General features: G+C 37.8%; 1 protein-coding gene across 1 annotated transcript in view; it reads right to left on the minus strand.

Annotated features, from left to right (window-relative positions):
• The window catches only part of NBR1 (NBR1 autophagy cargo receptor), a 32,138-nt gene extending 12,843 nt beyond the window's left edge, over nucleotides 1-19,295 (minus strand). The window contains exons 1-12 of the mRNA XM_044671796.1: nucleotides 19,248-19,295; nucleotides 13,933-14,043; nucleotides 12,975-13,037; nucleotides 11,914-11,932; nucleotides 9,968-9,990; nucleotides 4,088-4,294; nucleotides 3,783-3,857; nucleotides 3,269-3,474; nucleotides 2,184-2,351; nucleotides 1,633-1,842; nucleotides 703-862; nucleotides 312-606 (exon numbers count right to left, since the gene is read on the minus strand). Of these exons, the coding sequence (XP_044527731.1) occupies nucleotides 312-606; nucleotides 703-862; nucleotides 1,633-1,842; nucleotides 2,184-2,351; nucleotides 3,269-3,474; nucleotides 3,783-3,857; nucleotides 4,088-4,294; nucleotides 9,968-9,990; nucleotides 11,914-11,932; nucleotides 12,975-13,037; nucleotides 13,933-14,034 (1,528 nt within the window). The 5' untranslated portion in view covers nucleotides 14,035-14,043; nucleotides 19,248-19,295. The remainder of the gene's footprint in view (nucleotides 1-311; nucleotides 607-702; nucleotides 863-1,632; nucleotides 1,843-2,183; nucleotides 2,352-3,268; nucleotides 3,475-3,782; nucleotides 3,858-4,087; nucleotides 4,295-9,967; nucleotides 9,991-11,913; nucleotides 11,933-12,974; nucleotides 13,038-13,932; nucleotides 14,044-19,247) is intronic.
• Nucleotides 19,296-27,870: the final 8,575 nt, after the last annotated feature.

A 27,870-nucleotide genomic window follows, 5' to 3' on the forward strand; every position in this document is an offset into this window, starting at 1 on the left:
ATGAGCTCAGTTTGGGAAATTCTGGGTTTAGGCTGCCAAAAGAAGACCAGGGAAGTTGACATCCAGGGAGATAGTTAGAAATACAGGTCTGGAGATTGGAGGTACAACTGAAGCCGTGAGAGGAGGAGAAACAGAAATTACAAGGAGGGAGTTTTAGAAGAAGAAAGAAGAAAGAAGAAGGAAGAAGGAAAAAGGAAGAAGGAAGAAGGAAGAAGAAGAAGAAGGTATAAGGACAGGACACACGTCAGGGGAAAAGCCACAGAAGAGAGCACTCGGCAGAAAAAAGTACAGGGCCAGAGTTTGACAAATACTTGCCTCTTGCTGACAGGAGAGATCGTCAACTTTGTTTGTGCTGAAAGAGACTTTTTCACCGTCTTCAAGATGTTCTCGAGTAGGGAAAGGATCCACAATGATGCTGCACCAGACTCTGGGCCCAAACTGCTCACCCTTGTGAGAAAGGCGCCAGTGTGAAGTGTAGGTTCCCTCCAAGGCTGGGGCTATGAACTCAACAGACACAATTCCCACATGGCCAGCCTTTAAATAGGGCACCAAAACATCCTTCCTTTCAGTAGAAGCCAAAGTTAGGTTTCCCCACATGAACTTCAGCTGAAAATAGAAAATGGTGGAGCAAAGAAAAATAATCATTTATGCCCTCTGCCACTCTAAACTCACATTCAATGTTTATATCTGTAAGGGAAATACCTTTGTTTCTGCACTCCATTTGACATTTCCTGTATTTTTCATCCTCCAGTGTTTGATAAACTTGGTTCCTGGTTGAAGGTGGGTCCCATCTGGCACATTCTCATCCACAAATGCTGCACTCAGAGTTGGCACAACTGGGGCACAAGGTTGCATGGGGAGCCTACACACAGATAAGGATATCTATACTCACTAATATGTTGGCTTGTGAATACCCAGCACCATGAATAAACCTATCCTTGGCTTGGGGGATTTAATGAGAGTCCCTCTCAGCTATTTCTGTTTTATTTCATTCAAAAAATAAGCAAGCCAAAGGGTACATTGTACATTTTTTACATTTGAGACAGAAAGCGAATGTTAAGATGAATAAAAGTATAACTATAAAACCACTACAAGAGTCAGGTACTTACTTTTTTTCTTTAACCTAGTACCTTCCATCTTAGAATCCATGCTAAAAATCAATTCCTAGACAAAAGAATGGTATGGGCTGGACAATTGGGGATAAGTGGTTTTGCCTAGGGTCACTCAACTAGAAAGCATCTGAAGACAGATTTGAAGCCAGAACTTCCTGTCCTGAGTCACTTAGCTGCCCCAGGAAATTATACTTTCTCTGCTGCACTCTTCTGACATTACCACTAGGTCAAGAGGAATGACACTCCCATATATACCAGATCCCTATTAACTTTAAGCTTTCCTGGAAAAGGGTTTTTATACTTTCAGCAATCAACACAATGATTAAGAAAAAAACTCCACCATTAAGCTCTACTCAGAAAACTGAGCATTTAAAGGATTTGGGTACCAGAAGCTTCAAACAAGCCAACTCCCCAATCCCCTCCCCAAGAATAGGTCCAAACTTGACCTCTGTCCTTAAAATCTATTATTTTGGAGAGCTAGAGAGAAAGCCCTAAACAACCTTTAAGGACCTCTGCTTACATTAGAGTACTGGAGTGAAGGAGACTCTCTGGTCTCCCAAGGGGAGATTTGGGGCTCTGAAGCCCATGTATAGAGTTCCACAGATGAATCTTTCTGTGAAGCTTAAGCTGCTTTTTAAGTTCCTTAACCTCTGCTTTTCTTTGCTTCTTCTCAGCTCGCAACCTTTGTTTTTCTGCCTTAAGAAAGTTCTTGTCCATCTGCTTCTGGAGTCTGTAAAATGATAGGATAACAAAAGCTTTATCGATAATCTTTTTAATATTGAGAAATAATCCTTGTCTTTACTACTGAGAGCCCCATATCTGTTTCCCAAGTTAATCTTCCCATCAAATTACATTCCAGTTCCTTTAAAAAGGCTACCAACTATTTAAGGAAGGGAAATAAATGATTTTGAACGATTTTTTAAAATTACTATTTGCCACTGTAAAATAAGCTAAGCAACCCTTGATTCTTGTTTATATGGTTACTTTGCAATACCAACCAAGCTATGTCTATCATTTCAGCTTAGCCAAGCTAACATACCAAGTTGTCTAACAACCCATCCATGGCCTCACCTGACTTGCTCCAGAGCAGCTGGCAGACGAGGAGGAGAGAGTTTCGTCTGATTATATGTTTCAGTGGAACCCATGATTGGTCTCCGTAGCTTCAAGAGGATGTGGTTAGGGTCATGGGCATACGACCCTGCTTCACACAATTCACATATATTATAAGATGGACATAGGCTGTAGAAAGAAGAATACATCACAGATATTAACAAAGACAAGGTGTCATAGCAGGAAGAGCCACAGGATAGCAATTTCTATGTTAAGTGAATCATTAATTTGTTGTGACTCACATAATAAGCCATTTAATGTCTCTTACACCTCCATTTCCCCGGGGTTAACAATGTCTACTCATGTCTTATTTCTCATAGGTTGTGGAAAGGATGAATGGCAAAATGAAAGAAAGCAAATTGAACAATTTGGAAATTGTCCAAGGTCATGTTATTATCATTATTACTTTTTAAGACAGGGAGTAGAAACTTTAAGTAGTTCAACTGATATTGAGAGTAGAAGTATATTCTAGGATCTGGCCTCAGACACTTCCTTGCTGTGACCCTGGGTTAAGTCATTTAACCCCCATTGCCTAGCCCTTACCATTCTTCTGCCTTAGAACCAATACATAGTATTGATTCTAAGATGGAAGGTAAGGGCTTTAAAAAAAAAAAGTTTACCTCGCCAAAATAATCTATGCAATCTGGCAAAAGGCAAAGCAGCCTAGTAGAAAGTCCTTGACTGAGAGTCATAAGATCAGATCTCTACATTAGCTCAGTCGCCAGTCCCTAATTTGATGGGTTCTTCTGCTATCTATGTAACACATGAACAAAAAAAAAAAAAAAAGCATGGCTGAGGTTTTCTGAGCCAGGATTTCAGCATCCAACATGTATTTCCTCTTCTCCCACACAAATACAAAAGGGTAAGAGGGTCAATATTTCATTTAATTGCAAGTCCCACAAACATAGCAACTGGAGAGTTATGTAAAATTTTATCTTCCTTAATATCTAGTAAAATGTTTTAAATACTTAAATGTTTAATTATATATTTACTATATTTTTGCTCTAAGATAAATAACATAGCAATTCTCTGCCCCTGCTGCTCACCTACACTGGTAACGAATGCCAATAATTCTTCTTTGGCAATTGCTGCAAGTCATAAGCCAGTCACACTGGTTTCCTGGCAACGATAGTGCTTCTTCTGAAACGGGAATGGAGGAGCAGGATTCCAATGTTGGACCCTGGAGGACCAGCTTCTCGCTTAATTTCTGATCAAGCTTCTCAACTGTTTCTTTAACCACTTGCTCTCGAAACTGAAACCAAAACAAAAGAAAACAAAGTAATCTTGGTACATAAAATGGGGAAAGTTTGAATGATATCAATTTAATCTAAAACTCAAGACTTTCTGGCCAATGAACTAAAAACATAGCAGAGAGGAATTCCTATTATAGTTAATTTGGTTCAAGGAAAGTAGTAAGAAATAATTTTAAAGATTAAATCCCTGAATATTCTTTTTGTGTAAAAGATCTCTCTACCCTCTCACCCTCACCCCCACCCCATCTTTCTCTCTCCATTTTCTATGTAACTCTTGTATGAAAACTGTCGCAGCAATAACACTCACCATCTCCAAGTACCTAGTGAACCAGTCTGGGGGCTTATCTTGAGGTTTGTCAGCTTCACTGGGAGTGAGTGGAAGCTGTGGTGAGAAAATACATTCCAAAATCTCAGGTTTTTTGTTTTTTTGTGTGTGTTTTTTAAATCAGGTAAGTCAAAATGAGGTAGGTAAGAAATAAGAAGACAGATCCCCAAGACCCAATAAAGATTCAAGGAAAGTCATGTGAATACACCAAACCTTGAACAAATCACAGACAATGAAGCAGAAAGGAGGGGAAAATTCCCAGGAAGTCAGATCCATTTCCATCACACCTGTGCTATGGGCTCCTCTTGTGTTTTCATCTCTGATCCCAGGGCTCTCACCAATGAAGAGTAATGTGCAAGTGGCTTCTTCCCAGCCCGGACAGGTCGTTTTTCAGTCCCAGGAAGATCCTTGTGACCAGGTTGTGGGGCTTCATCTACAACATGGTGTCTGTCATAGACATTCATCTGCAGTTGGTTCCCCTGTTTAACTGCAATCTGAGAAAACACATTTTTAAATTGAAAATGTTGCGTGATACTGCTTTCCCAAATGGCACTAAAAAAAAAAAAAAACTCAAAATCTCCAAAGTGTAATGATTCACAAAGAAAAATATCAGTCTGTTGTTTTAAAAGAAATTAAAACACATGCAAAATTACTTTTGCTTGTTTTCTTTCCCAAAGATGAAAATCAGTGAAAGTTTGCTATTAAAACCGAATATAAAAAAGCAGGAGTTTTGTGAAGTTTTGGAAAATCCAATATAGTTCTTTATTGGTATTGTGTTTTCATTGGTTGGAATTCCACTTTCATACTTGACCAAGCCTTAAAAATCACTGTAAGACTACCCTAAATCCCCACTTGTACTAAAAAGAAATGTCATGATAAGGACAAAAGGGAATTTAGAAAAACATGGCAAAGTGAAGTAAGAACTAGCTCACTGTGTAGAGTAACAGCACTATTATAATAATGATCTGATTGTGAAAATCTCGACTGTTCTTGTATAGTTGGAAAATCTTGAACCCCTAAAACTACATTACCTAAAATTCCTTTCTGTATTACCCACAATTCCATTTGCCTTTCCTATCCGTGGGTCCTTGGCTTGGGTAAGCGCTGCCTGTTTTCTCTAGTTCTCTAGTTAAATGTTAATAAATCTTAACAAATATAATACTTGGAGTACTGGATATTAATTTTAAAATCTACATTCTGATCAATACGACAATCCAAGACAATTCCAAGATTCATGATGAAAAAATATTACCCATTTCTATAAAAAGAACTGATGACTCTGAGTGAAAATTGATATAATTTTCTCACTTTATTTTTCTTGTTTTTTAAAAATATATAGCTAATAAGGAAATGTTTTACATGAATTCACATGCATAGCTGATATTGTTTCCTTTTTCAGTGGGTATAGAAAAGGATGGAAGGGGAGGAATAGAATTTGGAACTCGAAATTTAAAAAGGAAAGAGTATTAAAAATGTTTAAAAAAAAAAAGGGGGGGGGCAGCTGGGTGGCTCAGTGGACTAGAGATGGGATGTCCTAGGTTCAGTCTGGTCTCAGATACTTCCTAGCTGCGTGATCAGGGCAAGTTACTTTACCTCATTGTCTAGCCCTTACCACTCTTCTGCCTTGGAACTAATACACAGTATTGATTCTAAGACAGAAGGTAAGGGCTTAAAAAAAAAAAAAAAAGAATTAATTACTATTAGAACCTAGGCAGCCTGAAAGCTTCATCTGGCATCTAAGATGTTTTTTCCTCCTGGAATACTTCTCAGAAAAGGGTCTTAATCAACTAAAAAGTTTGGAAGAGGGGCTCCCTTTTGAACATCAAAAACATATCGGAGGGGGGCAGCTGGGTAGCTCAGTGGAGTGAGAGTCAGGCCTAGAGACAGGAGGTCCTAGGTTCAAATCCGGCCTCAGCCACTTCCCAGCTGTGTGACCCTGGGCAAGTCACTTGACCCCCATTGCCCACCCTTACCAATCTTCCACCTATGAGACAATACACCAAAGTACAAGGGTTTAAAAAAAAAATTAAAAAAAAAAACAAAACAAAAACAAAAACATATCGGAGCTTCATGAATCTATTAACTGAAAAAAAAAAATTACCACAATAGCATTTAAATAGTAATAAATATATAAAATGACATTTAATCAGTAGAAAATATATTTGCTTATTTATACTATTTACATTTTATTAATTATGATCAAGCATTTAAATAGTAATAAATATATAAAATGACATTTAATCAGTAGAAAATATATTTGCTTATTTATACTATTTACATTTTATTAATTATAATCATTATAATACTCATAAGTCATTTAATGAGATGGTTCCTTTGTAAAAATTCTATAGCCCTCTAGGAATCATCAGATCAGCTCACAGGTTGAGAACCCCTGCTTCAAACTAAAAACATTCATTCAACATTTATTTAACTCCTACCTTGGGGAATCACCATGCCAGAAGTTAGAAGAAATAGAAATATTTTAGGTGGTTCTTATTCTTAAGGAGGTTACAATGTAGTAGAGGAAGGATAAAAAAAGGTTTAGAGCACATCCCACTTAATTAACTAATTACAGAAAAAATCCAAAATTAAATGATCAAAGACAATCCAGTAATAAAAATGATATTAGAGATTAATAATTCCCATTTCATGAGTTCTAGACCTCAAGGTGGGCATCTCTTGGGAGTTACTGTAAAGATAGGTATGTAGTGTAATCATACTTTTGAGATTATATAGTATAATCATACTACGATTAAATATAAATTTAATAACATTGCTGAACTTAGTAGCTTTTTGTTACTAAGTATTTTCTCATTCAATGGATACCAATAATATTGGAAACACTGCAAGTCAGAATATCCTAACTGCCTCCCTAATGGCCAATACTCCTTCAATTAATTTCCAATTCTATCATGGTTATGAGATTTTTGTAGAAATTGGATTAAAACTGTTGATAATCAAGAAAAAAAGGCCATTTTTTCAGTTAGATGTTTAGTTATCTATGGGGAGAAAAAAGTCTAAAGAAATGATAATAGATGGAAGGATTAAGTGCTCACAATGTGCTAGGAACATTGCTAAGCAATGTGTATGCCCAGTGGTTCCCAGACTTTTTTGGCCTACCGCCCCCTTTCCAGAAAAAATATTACTTAGTGCCCCCTGGAAATTATGAAACTATTTACTGAACTCAGAATAGAATGTAATACAAAAAAAGTGTGGCCATCACTGCCCTACCTGGATCGCTGCAGCACCCAAGCGGGGGGAGAGGGGGTAGTGCCCACTTTGGAAATCACTGGTGAATACAAATTGAAAAAGAAAAGACAATCTCTACCCTCATGGAGATTACATTCTAATATGGGAAGGCAATAAGAATAGAAGAACAGTGGCCATAGAATTGTTTGGATCTGGCAATAGGGATGGTATAAGGAAAGTCACGGACACACCAATTAATTTATATGTATTTAATAGATGCATACAATGTGTCTGGCATTGTGCAGGACAGAAGGGAGACAAATAAAATGAGTGAATCAACTTCTATTTGCAAGGAATTTAATCTCTACTGGGATTACATACATAGAAGAATAAATACAAACATACGAGGCAGAGAGGAAGAGCACTAGTAGTTGGGAGAAAGGATCCAGAATTGATTTATGTAGAAGGTAGTGTTTAGGCTAAATTTTGAAGGAACAGAGCGATTTCTATGAGGCAGAGGGGAAGGGAAGGCATTCCAAGCATGGGAGATTAGGAGGATGAGGAACAGAGAGCTAGCCAGTCTGGCTGGATCACAGAGGGTAAGACAGGGAATGATGCATAGTGAGATTACAAAGATAGGGCCAGGTTGTGATGGGCCCTAAAAACTGTGTTAAACTATCAGAGGTAGTCATGTTGATTTAATAACTGTTCACAGAGTTGGTCCTAAACATTTGTAAAAGATTTCAGTGTGGGAATTCTCAAGTCTAGATGGTCATTATCTGTAATGTAATAATGTGTTAGTTGTGAAACTCTATTGCCAGGACTTTGGGAGCTAATATTGTAGGCAATAAATAAGAGATGGAACTGTAAAAGCTTTTAGATATAGTTTTCAGATTGAGAGAAGGTGGAAAAAAGTCAAGACAAGTTGATCAAGATTAAAGGTTTGAGGAATTACAAGAGCTGGAAAGAATTTATGACCGATATTTGCAAAAAGGACTTAAGCCACCAAGCGAATTGAACACACATATAAAAAAACAATACAAAGTAGTTAAGGTGGAATAAAAAAAAAGACTACAAAGCACCCAGTATGAGGAAGTTGATCACTGATTTTATAGTAGCTTTGAACTTTATGGCAAAGAAGGAAACAAGCTGGGTTACATAAATCTCAAACTGATAAAAGCATACCTATTTAAGTGGAGAAATATCTTGATTTTGAAGACAGATCTAGAACTGAGAAGTACTGAATATGAATAACCCAACTACAGGAAACTAAGGAAAAGGGAAGAATATCTACAACCAATACAAATTTTAACCAAGGTTCCTGGGGTGGAATTCTGGGGCAACTGGCTGAGCCAGTGACAGAGTTTGTATTTCTGACCAGAAGCCTGAGGCTCAAATAGGAAAGAATCTTGTTCCTTCCAAGACCAAAGGGATACCATGTGATTCCTTCCATCTTTCTCATGAAAGAAATAACTAAAACTTGGATTGAAAAACAGAAAGGGAGAACTATCCCAAAGATAGATAAGCCATTTTAGGGTCTAGAAAGGGATATTTGGATTAGAAAAGGGAGAACATGAAATAAGGAGAAAAAACTTCCCAATGCTCTAAACTTGTACTGAGCAACACAAAACTATGCTTGTTATTCACTTCAACTGTGTACCATTTCAAGCTATATTTCCCTTGCACTCAAGTTTACAGTACACTTAAAAAGGGTTGTGCATGAACTAAACTATAGTGAGCTGAGTAAGGAAAAGAGAACCACTGGAGGAAACAAAGTGAAGAAAAGATTTAATATGACTAAGGAGACAGTCTCTGGAGGAAAATTTTCTTTTCATTTTACTTTCTCGAGTAGCAGTGGCAAAATATTAACTGAAGATCAGTAATACAATAGTGAACCTAGCTGTGGGAACCCTCTATATCAGTAATTCCCAAAGTGGGCGCTACCTCCCCTGGTGGGTGCTGCAGCGATCCAGGTAGGGCAGTGATGGCCACACTTTTTTTGTATTACATTCTATTCTGAGTTCAATAGTTTCATAATTTCCAGGGGGTGCTAAGTAATATTTTTTCTGGAAAGGGGGCAGTAGGCCAAAAAAGTATGGGAACCATTGCATAGAATCTATATTGTTGGTGGTCCTTTATACTGGAGACTCCATAAACAAATTTCACTGTATAACCCAAGATATGTACTCTTCTCAGTGAACTGGGAAATTTAGGTACAATTTTCTAATATATATAAATTATTTTAATTTTTAAAAAAGTTTGCTTTTAAGTGATATATAATCAATAACTTTGCCAATTAACCAGGTCATCAAGATGTACTGACTTAAAAAAAATTACTGCATGTTCCACATATTAAGTAGTTAATACTACTATTTTTTATCTTTAATTTAAAAAATTTTCGAATGTGAACATGTTTCGGGTATTTTGAAGTTTCCCTTTTTATGTATTTTCATTATGTCATATGTTTTTGTGTATCTTTTTTTGTAAGGTTTATTTTAAAATGAATACATTTCTATTTGATAAATGGAGAATCACTGGTCTGTCTTGAAAATAATGAATTTTCAGGTAATCTTTATTGTCAAATAAAGTGGCAGCAATCTATTAAGGAGCAGTGATTTTGGATGTAAACACTGTATTTATGTAATGATTTCAAGTGGAAGATGTAGAAAAAAATTAACAGAAATCAATGTACTTTATTTTTAGTGATGACACTGCCTCCTAGAACTTCTGTTCATATGATTTAATTGTTCTATATTATTTTGAAAAGGGACATATCAGAACTGTGAGGAAATTTTAATTTTTCTTTCGTTGAAGAAAAAGTTCAATGAAGATAAATCCAAAGATGGAATGTCATGTATCTTTTGCTCATAATTGCAGTTCTCAAAAATTTTGAATTTACCTGTTCTTTTTAATTCTTTTCTTTTTACAAGATTGTTATAAAAGTTTAGAAAAATTTTAAATGAGTGATCCTGATTTACCTTAAGGGCTTCTTCATACTCTCCTACAAGAACAACAACAAAAAAAAATGAATATATATGAGTATTTAGAAAGCACAAGTAGTCTTTGAAATAAGAACATTTAACTTATAACAAAAAAAATAGTAGAGGTTGACCGTCTGCTAGGGATCCCTTCCTTGCCTGACTCCCTTTCATATATATATTTTTTTAAATTTAAAACCCTTACCTTCCATCTTGGAGTCAAAACTAAGTATTGGTTTTCAAGGCCAAAGAGTGGTAAGGGATAGGCAATGGGAGTCAAGTGACTTGCCCAGGGTCACACAGCTGGGAAGTGTCTGAGGCCGGATTTGAACCTAGGACCTCCTGTCTCTAGGCCTGACTCTCAATCCACTGAGCTACCCAGCTGCCCTTGGGTAACTGCTTTTTAAAAGCATATGAAGGGGGGACAGCTGGGTAGCTCAGTGGATTGAGAGTCAGGCCTAGAGACAGGAGGTCCTAGGTTCAAATCCAGCCTCAGACACTTCCCAGCTGTGTGACCCTGGGCAAGTCACTTGACCCCCACTGCCCACCCTTACCACTCTCTTCCACCTATGAGCCAATACAAAGAAGTTAAGGGTTTAAAAAAAAAAAAAGCAGTTACCCCAACTCCTCAACCACCTAGGCTCCTTCACACACACACCCCCTTCCAAAGATGCCTCAGGGTTACCATTAATACTATTTTAGCTACGTTATGAGTTAAACAGGCTAATATGAAGTGATCTGGAAATCTAATTGCTTACAACACTGTTTTCATGGGAAAATTATTTCTAAGTTCCAACTTGGTGCTTATGTTGATGAAAAGTTGGAGAGTACCCAAATCAAGTAAAGATAATATGATATAAAGGATAGCTAGGTGACTCCGTGGATAGAGAGCCAAGCCTGGAGACAGGTGGTCCCAGGTTCAAATTTGACCTCAGATATTTCCTAGCTATGTGGCCCCAGGCAAGTCACTCAATCCCAATTCCCTTGCCTTATAGCACTTCTACCTTGAAACCAATACTTAGTATTGATTCTAAGATGGAAGGTGAGGGTTTAAAAAAAGAAAAAGATCAGGTGACATCATACTGCAAAATAGGTGGCATACTCAAAGGAAAACTGCTAAATTCTTAAGATCCTAAAACATACACACTAAAATCTACCCATGATACTAACTGTTGAATCCATGCCCACTTTGTAAATTTAAGTGCCAGATAATGTTCTCCCAGTAACTAAATGTTTCTATATTAGATGCAAAATGAATTTACTTTAGACTTATCTTGACTGAAATTATGGTAAAGTGAGGCAACAAAGTTAAGGGCATGTTTGATTTATTGATAAGGCTAGCAGGTACCAATAAAAAAGGTCATTAGCTCCTCAACAAGTTCAAGAAACCTCAAATGAAGGACAAGGGTCATTTTTAGTCAAAAGGAAGAGCATCCAAAAAAAAACCAATAGCATCATAGATGGGGAAAACAATGATTGGTTACAAGTATGAAACATCAAAGGGGGGGGGGGGGGGGTAATAAGACTGGATAGAAATAAGAAGTGTGTGGCTAGAAACCCTTCCTTCCATCTTGTCTTAAGGAAATTCTGAGTGATTTATTCCACCTGCAAGAATAACTAATGGTATACTGATAATAAATTTCCTTTAATTGGTCTATATAGTATGAACTTCTGAACTTAACTTGGAGACAAAGAAACGTGATTTAAGTAGTTCTACAAATTGTTGGTAGTTAGTGCAGAACAGAATCAATTACAAATTAGAATCAATTATATATATATATGCCACTATTATAATGAATAATGTTATAGCAAGGCTCCAGGGCAAATGAAATCATGTGAACCAATAATCTTCTCTAATGCTTTTAAATTAGGGAGAATCAGGTCTCCCAGGCATGGACTGATGAACATAATAATGGTTTTCCCAGGTATTAAAAGAAAAGACTCACCTTGGCTATTGATGGACACCTATAAAAGAGAAATGTAACAATGAAATATAGGCACATCATTAAATGAGCAATTAAATTGTTACCAATGACTGCATGATACAAAGACAAAATTTCAAAGACTTCAATTTTTTCAACGATAACATTAGTCTTTCATAAATAACAAATAAGGAAAACTAATAATTTTTCTTGACAGCTAGGTGGCACAAAGGATAAAGTGCTGGGTCTAAGGCCAAGAAGACTCTTCTTAAGTTCAAATCCGACATCAAACATATAGTAGCTATGTGACTGGGTAAGTCACTTAATCCTGTTTGCCTCAGTTTCCTCATCTATAAAATGAGTTGGAGAAGGAAATGGCAAACCACTTCAGTACCTTTGCCAAAAAATTCTCAAATGGGGTCACAAAGAGCTGGACACGACTCAAATGACTGAACAAGAACATTTCCCCACACTCTACCCTTTCTTCAAATGTGGAAAGTCATATACAAGGTCAGATAGACACGGCTTAGTCATGTAGAAAGTAAATCCCTGAGCCTGGAGTTAGGAAGACCTGAGTTCAAATCCTGTTTCAAACACTTACTAGCTTGGGTGATCTTAAGGCAAGTCACTTAGCCCGTTTTCTTCAGCTTCCTCTATTGTAAAATGGGAATAATAACAGCATCTATCTCAAAGGCTTGTTGTGAGGAACAAATTAAATAATACCATAAAGAATTTAACATAGTGTCTTGTACACAGTAGGCACTCTTTATATACATGCTTATTCCTATTCCATTTATCTTCCCTCTCTGCACTTTGCTTATGTGTTTAGGCTTCAGATAATTTTAGCAGAATATAAAGCAGTAGCTATGTTAAATTTTTCCCTTTATTTTGCTTCCTTCTCTCCCAACCCTATGTCATTTTACCCTAATCTCTACCCATGGGTAACCATTGTCAATCACCATTTTACCCAACCTACACACTAGACCAACTATTTTCTGAAGCTGTTTCACCTTGTTGTACTCCTGGGAAGTAAGATAAAATCACTGTCCTAGAAAATCAGCAATGAGAACTATAATATACTTTACCTCTTCACTATCCTCATCCAGGTATTTTATCTGAATGGTGTTCAGATCATATGAAACTTTCACCTGCAAGTGAGAATACACACATTATGCAATTTAAGAATCGAAATAACTTTCAACTTTACTCATTACAGGAAAAACAAGAAACATCACGTTTCAGAAAAACAAGAAAACAAGATCCAATTTCTAGGCAATCATTTCTCCAGATAACTGTTTTAACACAATTATCTGCCTGAAGGAAAGGGGCTAGACTATAATCTATAAAGGTCTTTTATAGCTTTATGATTTTAAGTTATGACCATTTGACACTATGCTCAAAAGTAGAATCTTGAGCAAAGGGCTATTAGATAAACTCTGCTACACAGGAAGTAAAACATTTACTATAGAAACCCAAACAAACAGAGTAAGTACAAAGGTCAAACCAAGAAAGGGAAAAGCATTACCAAACTGAGAAGCAGATGGCCTACCACTTAAACACCTACAGGCAGAGATGTTCCTGCTTAACTTTGGAACAAACACCTATGACCCAGCAATAAATTGATCACTTCTTACAAAATGTGACCTACCTCCTCTGTGGTTCACAAAAAACACGAACATACCTGCTTTCATGCATAGGAACATTCTGTCAGAGCATAAACAAGATGAAACCCATACAATTCATTTAAAAATTTTTTTACAGTTCTCCAAATCCTTCTCATATTAAAAAAAAAACACTCACTAAGTCTTTTGTCTGCCAAAGTAATTACTATTCTTTGAACTATGTCTTCTAAAAACAATACACTTTCTATTTCCCAATTAAAACATCTAATGAGAAAAAGCAATGACTCACTTTCAAAGAAAATTTTTCAAAAGGACTTGAGTGGTAACAACTTTTAAAACCTATGAAGTTATACTATTAAAAACAGATGTCTTTGAAAAAACTCTCATTTAGGTCAAGGTGAAGCAAAATAAAATCACTCACCATTGCTTCTACATCAGCCCAGGTTGTATTTTCTGAGTCTGAAACCAGGAAGCTTTGGGTTTCATTTTTAAAAGTCACATTTAGATTAACCTGCGGCTCCATGCTTTGGGACTAAAAAAAAAAAAAAAAAAAAAAGTACAATATTTCAGAAAATGCTTTACAAAAGAAATGAAATGTTAACTTAAATTGATAAGGATATAGTATCACTTAAAACCCTAAGAAACAAGACCTTGTTCCTTTATAAAGCATCCATTCCCTAAAAGAATGGTCAAAGGATATGAAAAAAAGCTCTCAAAAGAAGAATTGCATATAACCATATGACAGATTGCTCCAAATCACTAATAAGAAGAATACAAATCAAAACATCTCTGAGGTTTCACTTCATATCTAGCAAAATAGCAAAGATGAAAATTGTAAGTGTTGGTAGAGTTGGAAATTGGTCCAACCGTTCTAGAAAGCAGTATGAAATCATACAAAGAAAGTGACTAATGTATCTATTCAAAAAGTGCTAGGCATATATCTTAAGGAAGTCAAAGTCAGAAAGGTTCTATCTATATACACCAAAATATTTAGAGCAGCACTTTTTGTAGTAGCAAGAAGTTGTTAACAAAGTAGATATCCATTAACTAGGAAATAGCTAAACGAATTATGATAAATATAAAGACCATTACTGGATCTTGAGAAAATATGAATTTGAACAATAGAGTACAGGAAGACATATACTCATAGAATAAACTAGAATCAGGAAAATAACATACATAAAGCCTCTAACATTGCAAATGGGGAGCAAAATTGAATAAGTTTATTATTACCAAGCCTGGACCTAAAGAAGAAATGAGAAATTCTTCTCTTCTTTGTAGTGAAGGATGTTGATGGATATGAAAGCCAAGTCCAGAAGCATTTATTAAGTGCCAGGCACACTATTAAGAATTGGGAATACAAAAAAAGTTCAAAGATTGCCCCTGTTCTCGAGGAGTCTACAGTCTAATGCAGTAATGGCAAACCTTTTTAGACATGTGAGCTGTGCCCCTCCCTGAATGGAGAACTGCTGCCCCACCACCTCTTTTTACCCCAGACAGGGAAGGGGAGAAGCCCTAGCAGTTGGCACAGGGTCGGGAAGGTGTGATAGAGAGGGGGAAGTCCCTCTGCCTTTCTAGTAACTAACTCTGGCGGGAGACAGCACACATGCCATAGGTTTGCCATCACAGGTTTAAGGGACCATTACAAATATTGAAGTAGAAGTTAGTTTTACTTAACTTCCTTTTTTCCCCCTAGTTCTTTTAGATTTTCTTTCCCCTCTCCAGGGATGGTTCTCAGGATAGGAAGGGGAAAGACAATATCTGTGTAAATGAAGGTGATATAAAAACAAAAGCTATTTAAATCTGAACTCCCTACTCAGACACTCTCTAACAAGACCTTGGGCAAGTCACTTAATCACAATAGCCAAGCACTAGCCCTACACGAAGAGTAGTTACCAAGACAAAAAGAAAGGGTTTCCAAAAAAAGTATCAAATAATTTAAAATTTTAAAAAGAGTGGCAACACTACAGTACAAAACCCCAGCTTTAGAAAGTGATACACATTACCAATGGGGGGGAGGGTAAAGTTCTCCTACATTTAAAAAAAAAAGGCTTTTTAAAGTCTGAATTTACCACACTTAAAGAATGTGTTAAAAAAAAAAAGTAAAAATTGTCTTCTCAAAATCATTCATTTGAGATTCAAATCCAAATCTATGTTTGTGACAAGTTGTTTTATGTAGGCACCACCTAAACCTCTCCCTCCTCCCCAATCACCCTATAGGTCAGTGTAGACTGAATAACAAAATTTCAAGTACCAAATAATCTCACCCTAGATAGTAGTAGATATAATCTAATCTAAATACCTTGTCTTAAGAAGTTTCTCACTAGTATTTATGCCTCTCAGAGGAGTTCACTCCTTCTTTCTTTGTCTCCAAGTAAACCAATCAATTGTCCTTCCTTTCCTTTATTCCCCAAAGAATATATAGACCCCAAATTCTTCAGTTTATTGGAAAACCCCAAGGTGGAGATTCCTACTCCTGGTACATTTTCCTGGAAACAGTATTCCCAGAGTCCCAGAGCTTGGCTCTGTGGTGGCCACAAGAGCATTGAATTTCTCCATCTACTGATCATTAATAATTGCTTCTATTAAGAACAGGTCTATTACAAGTAAAGGCATTTATTATCTTCTAAGCCAGGTATATTAGTATGAAGATGTTACCCAGAGAGGCTAGACTGATTAATTTTAATAGTGTTTTTCATAATCAGAGTTTCTAAATAGTAGGAGTTACAGGTGACTTCGAAAATTTTTGGTTCTTTATGAAATAATTTAAGGGGCTTAAAAGCAAATGTATACTGTGAAAACACAATACAATACATAGAAGCCTAGACTAAGAATCAGCAGTAGATTTTAGTTCCAGTTGTATTATTTATTTAACCAGGTAACCTGGAACAAGTTATGACCTTTTTGTATCTCAATTCTTCCAATAATAAAAATAAGGAATAGATGCTCACATGTCAAATCAGTTGGGGTGAGAGGGTTAGGATTCAGAAATTAGGACGTCTGAATAAGGTTGACAGATTATTAGATAAACCCTAGGGTCACTGTGATGATCAAATACCATAATTTATGTGGAAACTATGTATGGAGAAAAGACAATTAACTAGACTTGAGTTTGAATCCTACCTCTGTCACTAACTGGGATTTGGGCAAGTTACTTTTTGGCCTAACTTCTCTCATCTACAAAATTAGGACAATATTCTATTTCCTACCCCTCTGTGTTGTTTTAAAGAAAGCATATTATCAATTTCATAGCACGACAGAAACATGTAATTATTATAAACCAGTTTTAAAAATAAAATCATTATTGCTTTTCCAGAGGATAAAGATAAAGCCTTATACACTTCTAGACAATGCTTTCATTAAAGAAAACTCTATACTGCTTGGATTTGAGAGATTTCTTTCGAGTTAATGATAATTTACAAAAACAAAGCTTTCCCAACCTAGACTAAAATTTCATTACAAAATACTGCCAAAATTCTAACTATAATCTTGTTAACACCTTTACTTCATTCAACTATTAATATGTTGTTTCAGCATTTACCCATGAAAAATCTAGTACATTCCTTCAAGATTTCCCCAGGAGCTTGAGAAAGGGCCAGGATCCATGATGCAAAAGGCTATCTACCTCCAAAAAAAAAAAACAACTGATGAACTGACTGCAGAATGAAGCATACATTTTTCTTGCTTTCCCCCCCATGCAACATGACTAATATAGAAATATGTTTTGCATGACTTCACTTGTACAATGGACATCATATTACCTGCCTTTTCAGTGGGTGGGGAAGAGATGTGAGGAGAGAATTTGGAATTCAACATTTTTAAAAATATCAAAACAATTTTTAAAAATTAGGTTCACTTACAAGAGATGGATGTTCTGTTGCTCCATCCCTACTTTCAAATTTCAAATAAATTTGCATGTTTTGAAAGCCTCATTCTAAAGTAACCCTCCTCCTCCCAGTTTCTCATATCACACAAATAGAAATGCACAAAATACTCTGGAATTCAGCAAGTAATTTTACCAATGGGATAAAAAACAGGAAGTGAGGTTGTATGTTGAGAGGTAAGGAAAAGGGAGAATTCTTGCCTAAATCCAAGTCTTTGTTGTTTTTTTTCTTCTAGCAGCCTCAATCCTCAACTCCTTTTAACCTTAATCTTAGATCTATGAGAAGATCAGGACTAGAGGTGGGCAGAGCCTAAATGAACAGCCTTAGGGCAAATAGGTAGGGCAGTGAATGGACTGCAGGCCTAGAAGTCAGGAAAACTCAACATAGTTCAAATTTGACCTCAAACATTTACTAGCTGTGTGACTCTGGGCAAGTCACTTAATCCTGTTTGCCTCAGTTTCTCATCTGAAAAACAAGGTGGTGAAGGAAATGAAAATCATTCCAGTATCTTTACCAAGAAAACCCCAAATGGATCAGAAAGAGTTGAACACAACTGAAATGACTGAACACGTAAATTTACACCCAGTGTAGCCTAGGAGCCTATACATCTCAAATTTAGCAGTGTTCCAGTATTCCAGCTCCTGCGCTGACTCACCACTACTTGAGGCAAGCCACATTTCCTCTCTGTTTCAAAACTAGGTCGACCTACAACAGAAGAATATAAGCTCCATTTTTTTTCCTAGACAACAACTGTGATTTATTTGCATAGGAGCTCCTGAGGTATAACTAACTTTCTCTACTAAAAAGGCTACTCAACACCCCTCTTAATTTATAGCCTAAGTTCCTAATCTTTTTTTGTGCCATGGACCCCACTTTGGCAGTTTGGTGAAACCTGTGAGGCATTTCTCAGAATGTTTTTAAATGCATAAAATATAGAGAATTATGAAGAAATCAGTTTCGTGGAAAAGACAGATATAATTTCTATTTTCCCCATTCAAGCTCACCAATTCCCTGGAATTTATCCAAGGACCCCTTGGAAGTTCAAGAACTCCAAATTAAGAACCCTGGTTTCTCAGAATTGCCTGGGGGTGAACTAAAAGGTTAAATCAGTCAGGCAATAAACACGTATTAAACTTCTACTGTGTGCCAGGTATTCTGATAAGTGCAGGGGATACAAGGAAAATAAAAAACAGTTCCTGACCTCAAGGAGCTCATAATGTAATAGGGGGAGAGGAAATGTAGAGAGCTATGTTCAAACAAGGGATGGATCAGCCAAATTGAGGGTAATCTTTGAGGGGAAATGCTAGTATGAAGAGGTTCGGGATTTTAACTGGGTCTTTAGGGAAGCCAGGAAGTGGTGACAGACCACAGAGGAAATACTTGAACTTGGGTCTTACATCTTATGATTCTCCCAGTTATTCACTCACTATTTTTGTCTTCTTTGAAACAAACGCGGGGAGGGGAATGTTAATGTTAACAAGTCTAGCGGAGGGCCATCCATGACAGCGACAGCCCCAGGACCGGGCGCTTAGCACAGTGCCTGGCACACAGTAGGCATTTAATAAATGTTGACTCATTTGACGGACTCTGCCTCCCCGGCCGGGGCTGGGGCTCGTGACGAGGAGTCTCCCCTCCCTCCAAGGCCTGGGTGACACGGGCGCCCTACCCCCTCTCGCGGGGGCCCATCGACCTTCCCTCCGAGGCCTGGTTGGGCCTCCCCCCCTCAGGCTCCGGGAGACTTCTGGCCCCCTCACAGCTGTCCGAGAGACCTGTCCACAGCCCTCCCAAAGGGAAGATTCTCTGCCCCAAGGCGGCCTGACATTACCCCTGGAGAGATCTCCAGCCTCCTTACCCGCTTCCCGCCCCCGGGGGGCGCTTCCCCGAGACCGGTGCAAGGACCGCTCGCTGCCGGCTCTGCTGCTGCCCCTCCAGGGAGACTCTAACATGGCGGATGGAGACCAGACTCGGGTCATCGGGACCCACGGAAGGACGATTGGCTCGGGCTCGTGTCCCTCTGAACTAACATGCCTCTGATTGGTTTAGGCTGAGACAGGGGCGGGGCGGCGAGCGGAGAGGCACAACAATAACAAACACGGAGAAAGAAGGAGGAGCGGAAGCGGCCCAGAGCAGCTTTCCTCCTACCCATCCCTAGGACAGCTGGCCTCTGCCAGCTAAGCGCTAGCTCGGACATGATGGAACCTGTAGTCTATCGCATATTCTCAAGCACGCTCCCTTGGCCATTACTCACCAAAAACAGATCCCCAGGAACGCTACAGTTTTGTATCTGCTGTTTACTGGAGGCACTTTTAGAACTGTTTTCTACTGTCACCAAGTCCCATGAAAGTCTGCGTTGGAGCCTCTTCTCCCGGGGACTACGGTTTCCAAAATGCACCGCGCCTCATATTTCCTCCCCCTCCCCACACCCGCGACTAAGCACGTAAACGACCCGTTCTCCTCCCCACCTCCAACATGGCCTTGTCGCAATGCACTCTGGGTGTTGTAGTCTCAGTCATTTGCTTTACCTGACGAGATTCCCATCTCGGCGGAAGGGGTTGGAGGACTCGGAGCTTCTCTTGCTGCTCTGTTAAAGACAGTGTGGGCCCCCACCCCCACCCTGGTGGTGATTCCGACGGTCGGGAGAGCAATTACTGTGACGCAATAACCCAATGATTGAAAGAGTAGAAAAGAAGGGGGAGGAGCCTAAGTCTCCCGACTGAGTATGTAACTTCTTCCTTTTCCGGCTTCTTCCATTAAGACAAGGAGGGCCAATCACAGGAGCCACGAGGAGCCAAACCCATTCTTCTCCCCACCACCCCTCCCAGTTTATGTGGTCGAGCGGGCATTGCCATTGGCTTCGAGGCGGTCGGTGGAGTTCCGTTACTATGACAACAGAAAAGCGCGGGAAATCCATATAAATTGAAACTGAGATTGCGCGCCATAGCTCCCGGAAGACCCAGGGAAGGATAGACCGCTTTCACTAGGCCAGGTAATTAATTTGGTGTGTTTACTGCGGGGCAGTTGGGTGCATAAAGAGAAGAGGACTAAAGTGAGGTTAGAAGACACCCTGGGGGAGTGGAGTCGAGGTTCTGTTTACTTCAGCAAGCATTTATTAGACGCCTACTAGATGCAAGGTACTGAGGGTACAAACCTAAAAACCGAAGAAGCCTCCGCCCTCAGGGACTTACATTCAATTGGGAGGAAACAGCATTAATGAAGATAAGTAAATATAAAAAAAGGATGGATAGATAACAGCGATTTCGGGTCTGGGAGAGAACTGTACCAATTAGGGGGAATTGAACAGGGTGGTAAGCCTCCTGTAGTAGTCTTAAGAATTGAAAAAGGTAGAAATGAAGGAGGGCATTCCAAGCATGGGAGGGAGCGGTCATGGAGAGGAGAGAATGAATGGCACTATTTGAGAAACTGCAAATAAACTAGTTTGGTGGAAACAGAGAATGTCTGAGTAGGTGAAATGTGAGTTCTATCAAGACAGAATGGAACCACATTATGAAGTGTCTTGCATGTTTAATATGGATATCTATTTTTTATCCTAAAAGCAAAGTGTAGGAAGCCACTGAAACTTCTTGAACAGGGGGAAGAAATGGTCAGATTTATGCTTTAGGAATATCATTTTGACAGGTGGATTCTCAGAGAGGAGAGAGCTAGGCCAGGAGGCTAATTAGAGGCTGTTGTATTAAGCCAGGTGACATGATAAGGTATTGGAGCTAGGGTGGTAGCCAGGTGAGTAATAAATATCGTTATCTATAGATATAAATATCTAGATAGATTGATATAGATATGTCCACATACAAACATATGTATTGTAATTGGGAAAATAAAATATCTTTAAAATATATATATGTGTATGTTTGTGAAGGGTCACTAGGTTGGAGGGAAGAGAGAGAGGGAATAAGGTGAGGGAAGAATACTAGGAAGATGAAATGAAAATGTTCATAGGTGTGTGTGTATATGTAGGAGGCTAGGACTGGAATATTGGGGGAACACTGGGAGAGGAACCTAGAGTAATACCAAAGGAAACTTAGGAGTAGGGAAATATGTGTTTGGGATAGTAAAAGAAGTAAGGGCTTAGGAGGGAGGAGACCAGGCAATGTGTTCTTAAAATGTGTGCAATATGTTCTTAAAAGAAAAAAAGAACTTGAGCAAATTCTATATTATGCCACTTTTCTAGACAAGGGAAAAGCAAGCTGAGGCTACTGAGGCTTGCTTAACTTGTTAACAGTGGCCTGCTCTTGTAGAAGGTAAAAAGAAGAGAAAGAAGAAAGACAATCCAGGAACAAAAGACTGAAGAGGAGAGAGAATAGGGGCAACTAGGTGGCTCAGTGGCTAGAGAGCCAGTCCTGGAGATAGGAGGGCTTGGGTTCAAATTTGACTGTAGACGCTGCCTAGTTGTAGAACCCTGGGTAAGTCATTTAACACTAATTGTGTAGTCCTTACCACATTTCTGCTTTGCAACTAATTCATGGTATCAATTCTAGGATAAAGTAAAGGTTATTTTTCTTTTTTAAAGATGAGACTTAAACACATCTAAATATTTTTTTAATACTAGATTTGTTTTTGCTTTTCATAGAGGCCTTTCAAGTACTTATCACTGGTAAATATATAAAGAGAAGAAAAGAAATAAGAATATATACTATGATCTATTTTTAAAAATAACAGCCACAAAATGAAGAGAAAAAAGTATCAGTTAAAAAATGCAAAGGGAAATAAAAAACAGGATGTTTATATTAACATATATAATTTATATATTAAGCAAATTGTAAACTATGTAGAGTCTGTGGTTTTGTACATAATTTTTCTCATACATTTGTTTATTTAAATATTTTGTGGTTGTGGTTACTAAATATATAATAAAAACACAAATATTAAAGAAACAGAAAGGAAAGGCAAAGTGTAATAAAGTATTAGAGGTAAAATAAAGACTTAGATTAAAATCCCCACCAAAAAGTACTTATTGGTTGATCTAATCCTATTATAGCTGAAAGCTCTCTAGTCTTCAGGCCTCACTCATGTTTAAAAAACAAACTCAAAAATCCTTCATGTAAAATATTTGTTTCCTAATATGTACCCTGTCTCTGTTAAGGTACAGTGGAGAGTAAAGAAATGGATTTACCTACAGTCAGTATTGAAGAGGTAAAGAATGTCCTCATTGGGATGCAGAAAATTTTAGAATGTCCTATCTGGTAAGTATGAGGGTTTGTCATCATTTATTTGTGACCTCTTTCCCTATGCCAGCATAAAAGGCGAGAAATGGCTTTAAATCAGTAGAAGAATTTAAAATAAGTGTTATAAGAAGTTTAGGGTGTGTGGCAAAAATTTATTAGCCAAGACACAAAAAAATAAAAAACAAGTCTACAAGCCAAAAAGAAATAGGTTTATTGAGAGTGGGATCCAGTCTCAAATAAACTGTAAGAAATAAAATTAATATAAAAGGATAGATTTAAAAATATCATAGTTTTAAGGGATTTATTGAAAGCCATTTACAAATGAAGCCACATGCCTGTTTAACCCACACATCAGGCAAAATATCTTCTGGCATCCAATTGAAGCAGCAGTTTTATCTTTCCAGAATCTTCTTTTCTCTTGGCTATTACAGTACTATAATCACAAAAGAGGAAGTACCAATCCTGTCCTCAAAATTAGTTCAAGGACCCCCAAATTTCCAATATCACATAAGCCAGTCTCGAGTATAGTACCTGAAGACCTTGAGCCTTGAGATTGGACCCCTTGTATAGGCAGAATGATGTCAGAAATACAGAGTCATTTGGCACAAGTCATTTGGCCCATACCATTTGACCCAAGTAAGTCCTTTGACCTATATGTATTGTGCATGCCGTCGTAATTTTGCAGAGGCTTTTTGAACAGTTATAAAATCAAGATAGGTTTTTAGAACAATGTCATTTAGCCTAATGTGAATCTTTAGCCAGTGTGAATGAGGTCAAAAGTTAACAGAATGTGTGTGTGTGTGTGTGTGTGTGTGTGTGTGTGTGTGTGTGTGTGTGTGTAAAATATTACAGAATCATAGAGGGGGTATGGGATTTCTCATTCACAGGTAGCATTGCCTTAAGTATGATGAAAAAAATTTTATGGAATTTTTCCTTGCAAGCACATGTGCTTTCCACAAATTGTATGTAACTTAGGTTTCCAGTTTCTCCCTTAGTGATTTCTCATGGTTAAAGATAAACTGAAAAAGGTTTAGAATCACTGATAGTTTTGCTTCAAGTAATGTTTTAAAAAACCAAATACAAAATCATTACCACATCGACATGATCCCCATCAGAATTTTTCTTCTGAATAAACAGGTAACATAATAAAACATGATAGATTGCATACTTTAAAATACATCCATGTGTAAATTTGGCATGTCTTTATTAAAAAAGGAAAGAAAAAACCCCACTAAACAACCTATACAAGGAAAACTGCTACTCCCTTCTCAGATTTGAAAAAGAAGAAAATAATAATGTCCTACTAAAATAGTAAGAAAAGATTTTTCATCTTTAATGTATATTTTTTCTGTATATTGCCTCATACAGTAATATACTCATCTCTTTGCTACTTGGTTGAATCTTGAATCATCAATTTTCTAATGAGATTGTCTTAGTGCTGGCTATTTTTTATTTTAGATAATATATTCATTGCTTTGGTCCTAGCCTCCCAGAATCCCCACAATCACTGAGTTATCATATACCCTAAAGTGGGCCAGATGCTAACATATGTTATTTTTTAAACTGATGAACGCTGATATTATGAGGAAAAGTAATATTTTAATTACCATGGCCATGTTGGTAAATATATATAAGACCACACGCCTGGCTAAGATCTATTCAAAATGCCCGCCAGTCCATACCTCCTATTCCCTTTGGCTGCTTCCTATCAAAGAGCCCACTCAGGTAGCAAAGAGCCTCGTCTCAAGGCCCACCTCCGGATTTAAGCTGCACTATACGTTGGAGACGTCACCACATCCAAAACCAGAAACCCATTGGATTACATAAAATGTAGTTTCAAAGTCCCCCTAATGTCCACAGGAAGTTTGTCAAATACTACATATCTTGAGGCTTAATACTTCTAATGGAACCCCAGTAATTCTAAACAACACACATACTATTTGATATTTTACGGTTTTGCCAGCTCTGGCCAAAGAAAGGCAAGGATCTATTCTCAAAAGGCACAATTAAATTCTTAAAATGGAGAATTACCATGTCTGTTCATATTCATCTGAACCTCAGTGGTCTCACATACTCTTGTGGCCCTTACTAATCTGTTTAGAATGGCATCAGAGCATAGATGGGAGCTTCAACTCTAATGATGATTACCGTGGCAGAGGACATGGGTGATGGTGGTGGCATTTCTTTCAAGATCTTATACAATTGTAGCACTGATCTCCAGAGCCAGACCTGGCCCCATTCAAAGGAGCACAAACTGGCTCTATGAATAAAATGCCAATCTGCAAATCAAGTAAAGGATCTTTCCCTTGTAACAAAGTTAATTATTTGAGGCCTTAGAGGTGACAGGATAGACCTTCTCCTAAACAGATTTTAATGCTTTTCTTTCTCTGGGAACTTTTAAAATAGAAAACCCTTCATACTACCACCACTCACTCAACATACTTTCTTGATTGTGTAGGTGCATTTATTTTTGGAGTCAATTCAACAAACAATAAACCCTCAAAGAGCTTACAGTCTAACAGGATAGGAAATAAAACATGAATACAAATAGGTATGAAACATAGAAAAATGTAATAAGACAAAGAAGTTCATAGTATGCATTATGAGAAATTAGGCTGCATAATCTTTTCACATCATCCTGGTATTTATATATATTGTGTATATGTATTGTGTATGTATGTATGTATGTGTGTATATATGTTTATATAGAAAGTAAGGGAGTATACACACACACACACACACTCCCTTACTTTCTTTTTTTTCTTTTTTTTTTTTTTAAACCCTTACCTTCCATCTTGGAGTCAATACTGTATATTGGCTCCAAGGCAGAAGAGTGGTAAGGGTAGGCAATCGGGGTCAAGTGACTTGCCCAGGGTCACACAGCTGGGAAGTGGCTGAGGCCAGATTTGAACCTAGGACCTCCCGTCTCTAGGCCTGGCTTTCAATCCACTGAGCTATGCAGCTGCCCCCACTCCCTTACTTTCTGTCTTAGTAACAACTCTAAGACAGAAGAGCAAAAGAAAAACCAGACAAATGGGGTGAAATGATTTGCCCAGGGTCACACAGGAAGTATCTATCTAAGGCCTGATTTGAAGCCAGATCCTCCTGTCTCCAGGCTTGATTTCTCTATCCACTCATTCTGCCACCTAACTGCCCTCATCCGGGTAATTGTTGACTGTAAGAACCTCATTGTGCCTTTGACACTAGATCCTCAGAATTCCAATCAGCCAGAGCTGGCAAAACTGAAATCTTTCTTACTCTGGGAAAGGACGAAATCCCTTTCATCAGGGAGAGAACAGGGAAGGCATCATTGGAAGAGCTTTGGACTTGAACTGGGCCTTAAAGAAAGAGAAACTTGGTAGGCAGAGATGCGGAGGGCGTTTGTGCAGTCATGGAAAGTATCCATACTTCTTTGTCCTTGGAAGGATGCTTCAGAAATCTAGTATAGTAAACTAATCTGAGAAAGGCAGCTCCTGCTGAAACAAAACCCTTTCTCCTTTCTTCAAACTGAGCAATACTGCCACATCTGATGAATTTATTATGATTTGTAAGGCTTAGCCGTCTGGACTCCTCTGCTTAGCTATCTGCCATGCTGGTGAAGTAATTTCTAATATCCATTTGAATTTTTCAATCAAATTTATATATGCAAATCAAATGTTAAAACAAGGGCCTAGATTAGAGTGATTTCTTGACATTGCTCGTTGGTCCTACTGCTCAGTATTTAACTTTTTAAGAATGGATAGGGCTGAAAATTATAAAAACAGTCATCCTTGATTGGTGTCCTGTGAAAAGCCAAATGGTTGTTACTTTGACTACAAGTAACCCTAGGTACATGTGGAAAAAAAACTGCAGGAATTATAAAGTGAATGGGCCCATGGGTATTTTTTTTTTCTGTAATCATATGGTCAGTGGTGGTTGACATTGAAAATATAGATTTATAAACAATGCTTTTTGTCCCTTATGCTTAAAAAAAGAAGGTTATTCGAGGCCAATGGGCTTTTTTCTTTCTATCACATGAATGTGCTGTGTTGCAAATTTCATATCAGAGAAGTAAAAACAGTAAACTTGTGTTCCACATTTAAGTCAAATACAGGCAAGATTTAGAAAGCAAAAATCCTCCAACATCTTAGTTAAGCAACTAACCACAAGGCCCTAAAGAAATTTACTACCTAGTTTGTGAAAACCAAAAGCCAGGGAAGCAGGAAATGAAAATATGAGGGTAAAATTACTTTTGAAGAGAGCACAAAACTTAGGATAGAAAGAATCCTCATGGTAATTACGTAGAGTGATCAAAATGTCCTGAGTAGTGTAACAGTTGGCTCCATTTATTTTTTTTTTTTATTTTTTTTAATTTTTAAACCCTTAACTTCTGTGTATTGACTTATAGGTGGAAGATTGGTAAGGGTAGGCAATGGGGGTCAAGTGACTTGCCCAGGGTCACACAGCTCGGAAGTGTCTGAGGCCGGATTTGAACCTAGGACCTCCTGTCTCTAGGCCTGGCTCTCAATCCACTGAGCTACCCAGCTGCCCCCCTGGCTCCATTTATTTTGCATTTCATGGTATCAAGCCATAAAAATGTAATGTACCTTCTCTATTATTCTAGCAAATTAAACCCCCCAATTAAAAGCACTCATACATAAAAATTAAAAATTAAAACATGGGAGTTAATGCTAGGTTTTCCCTATTCAGTCCACTATTGCTATATATCTTATAACTTGTCATTTTGTTGTTGGTTAGTTGGTTCAGTTGGGACTTATTCTTTGTGACCCCATTTTGGGATTTTCTTGGCAAAGATATTAAAGAGGTTTGCCTTTTCTTTCTCCAGCTCCCTTTACAGATAAAGAAACTCAGGCAAGCAGAGTAGTGACTTGCCCAGGGACACACAGCTCACAAGTATCTGAGGTCAGATTTTAACTCGGGTCTTCCTGACTCCAGACACTACTCTCTAGAGACTGAACCATCTAATTATCCCTCAATATCCTCATTTATAAAATGGAGATTAATAAATACTTGTACTATGTCTAGCAATAGAGTATGTGAACACTTTTTTTTTTTTTTTTTTTTTTTTTTTTTTGCTGTCATCTATTTAAAAAAAGAGAAGGGGGGCAGCTAGGTGCCTCAGTGGATTGAGAGTCAGGCTGAGAGATGGGCGGTCCTGGGTTCAAATCTAGCCTCAGATACTTCCTAGCTGTGTGATCCTGGGCAAGTCCCTTAACCCCTATTACCTAGCCCTTACCACTCTTCTGTCTTAGAACCAAGGTTCTAAGTTGGAAGGCGAGGGCTTAAAAATAAATA

The sequence above is a fragment of the Gracilinanus agilis genome, chromosome 4 (genome assembly GCF_016433145.1).
Source record: "Gracilinanus agilis isolate LMUSP501 chromosome 4, AgileGrace, whole genome shotgun sequence".
Classification (NCBI taxonomy): domain Eukaryota; kingdom Metazoa; phylum Chordata; class Mammalia; order Didelphimorphia; family Didelphidae; genus Gracilinanus; species Gracilinanus agilis.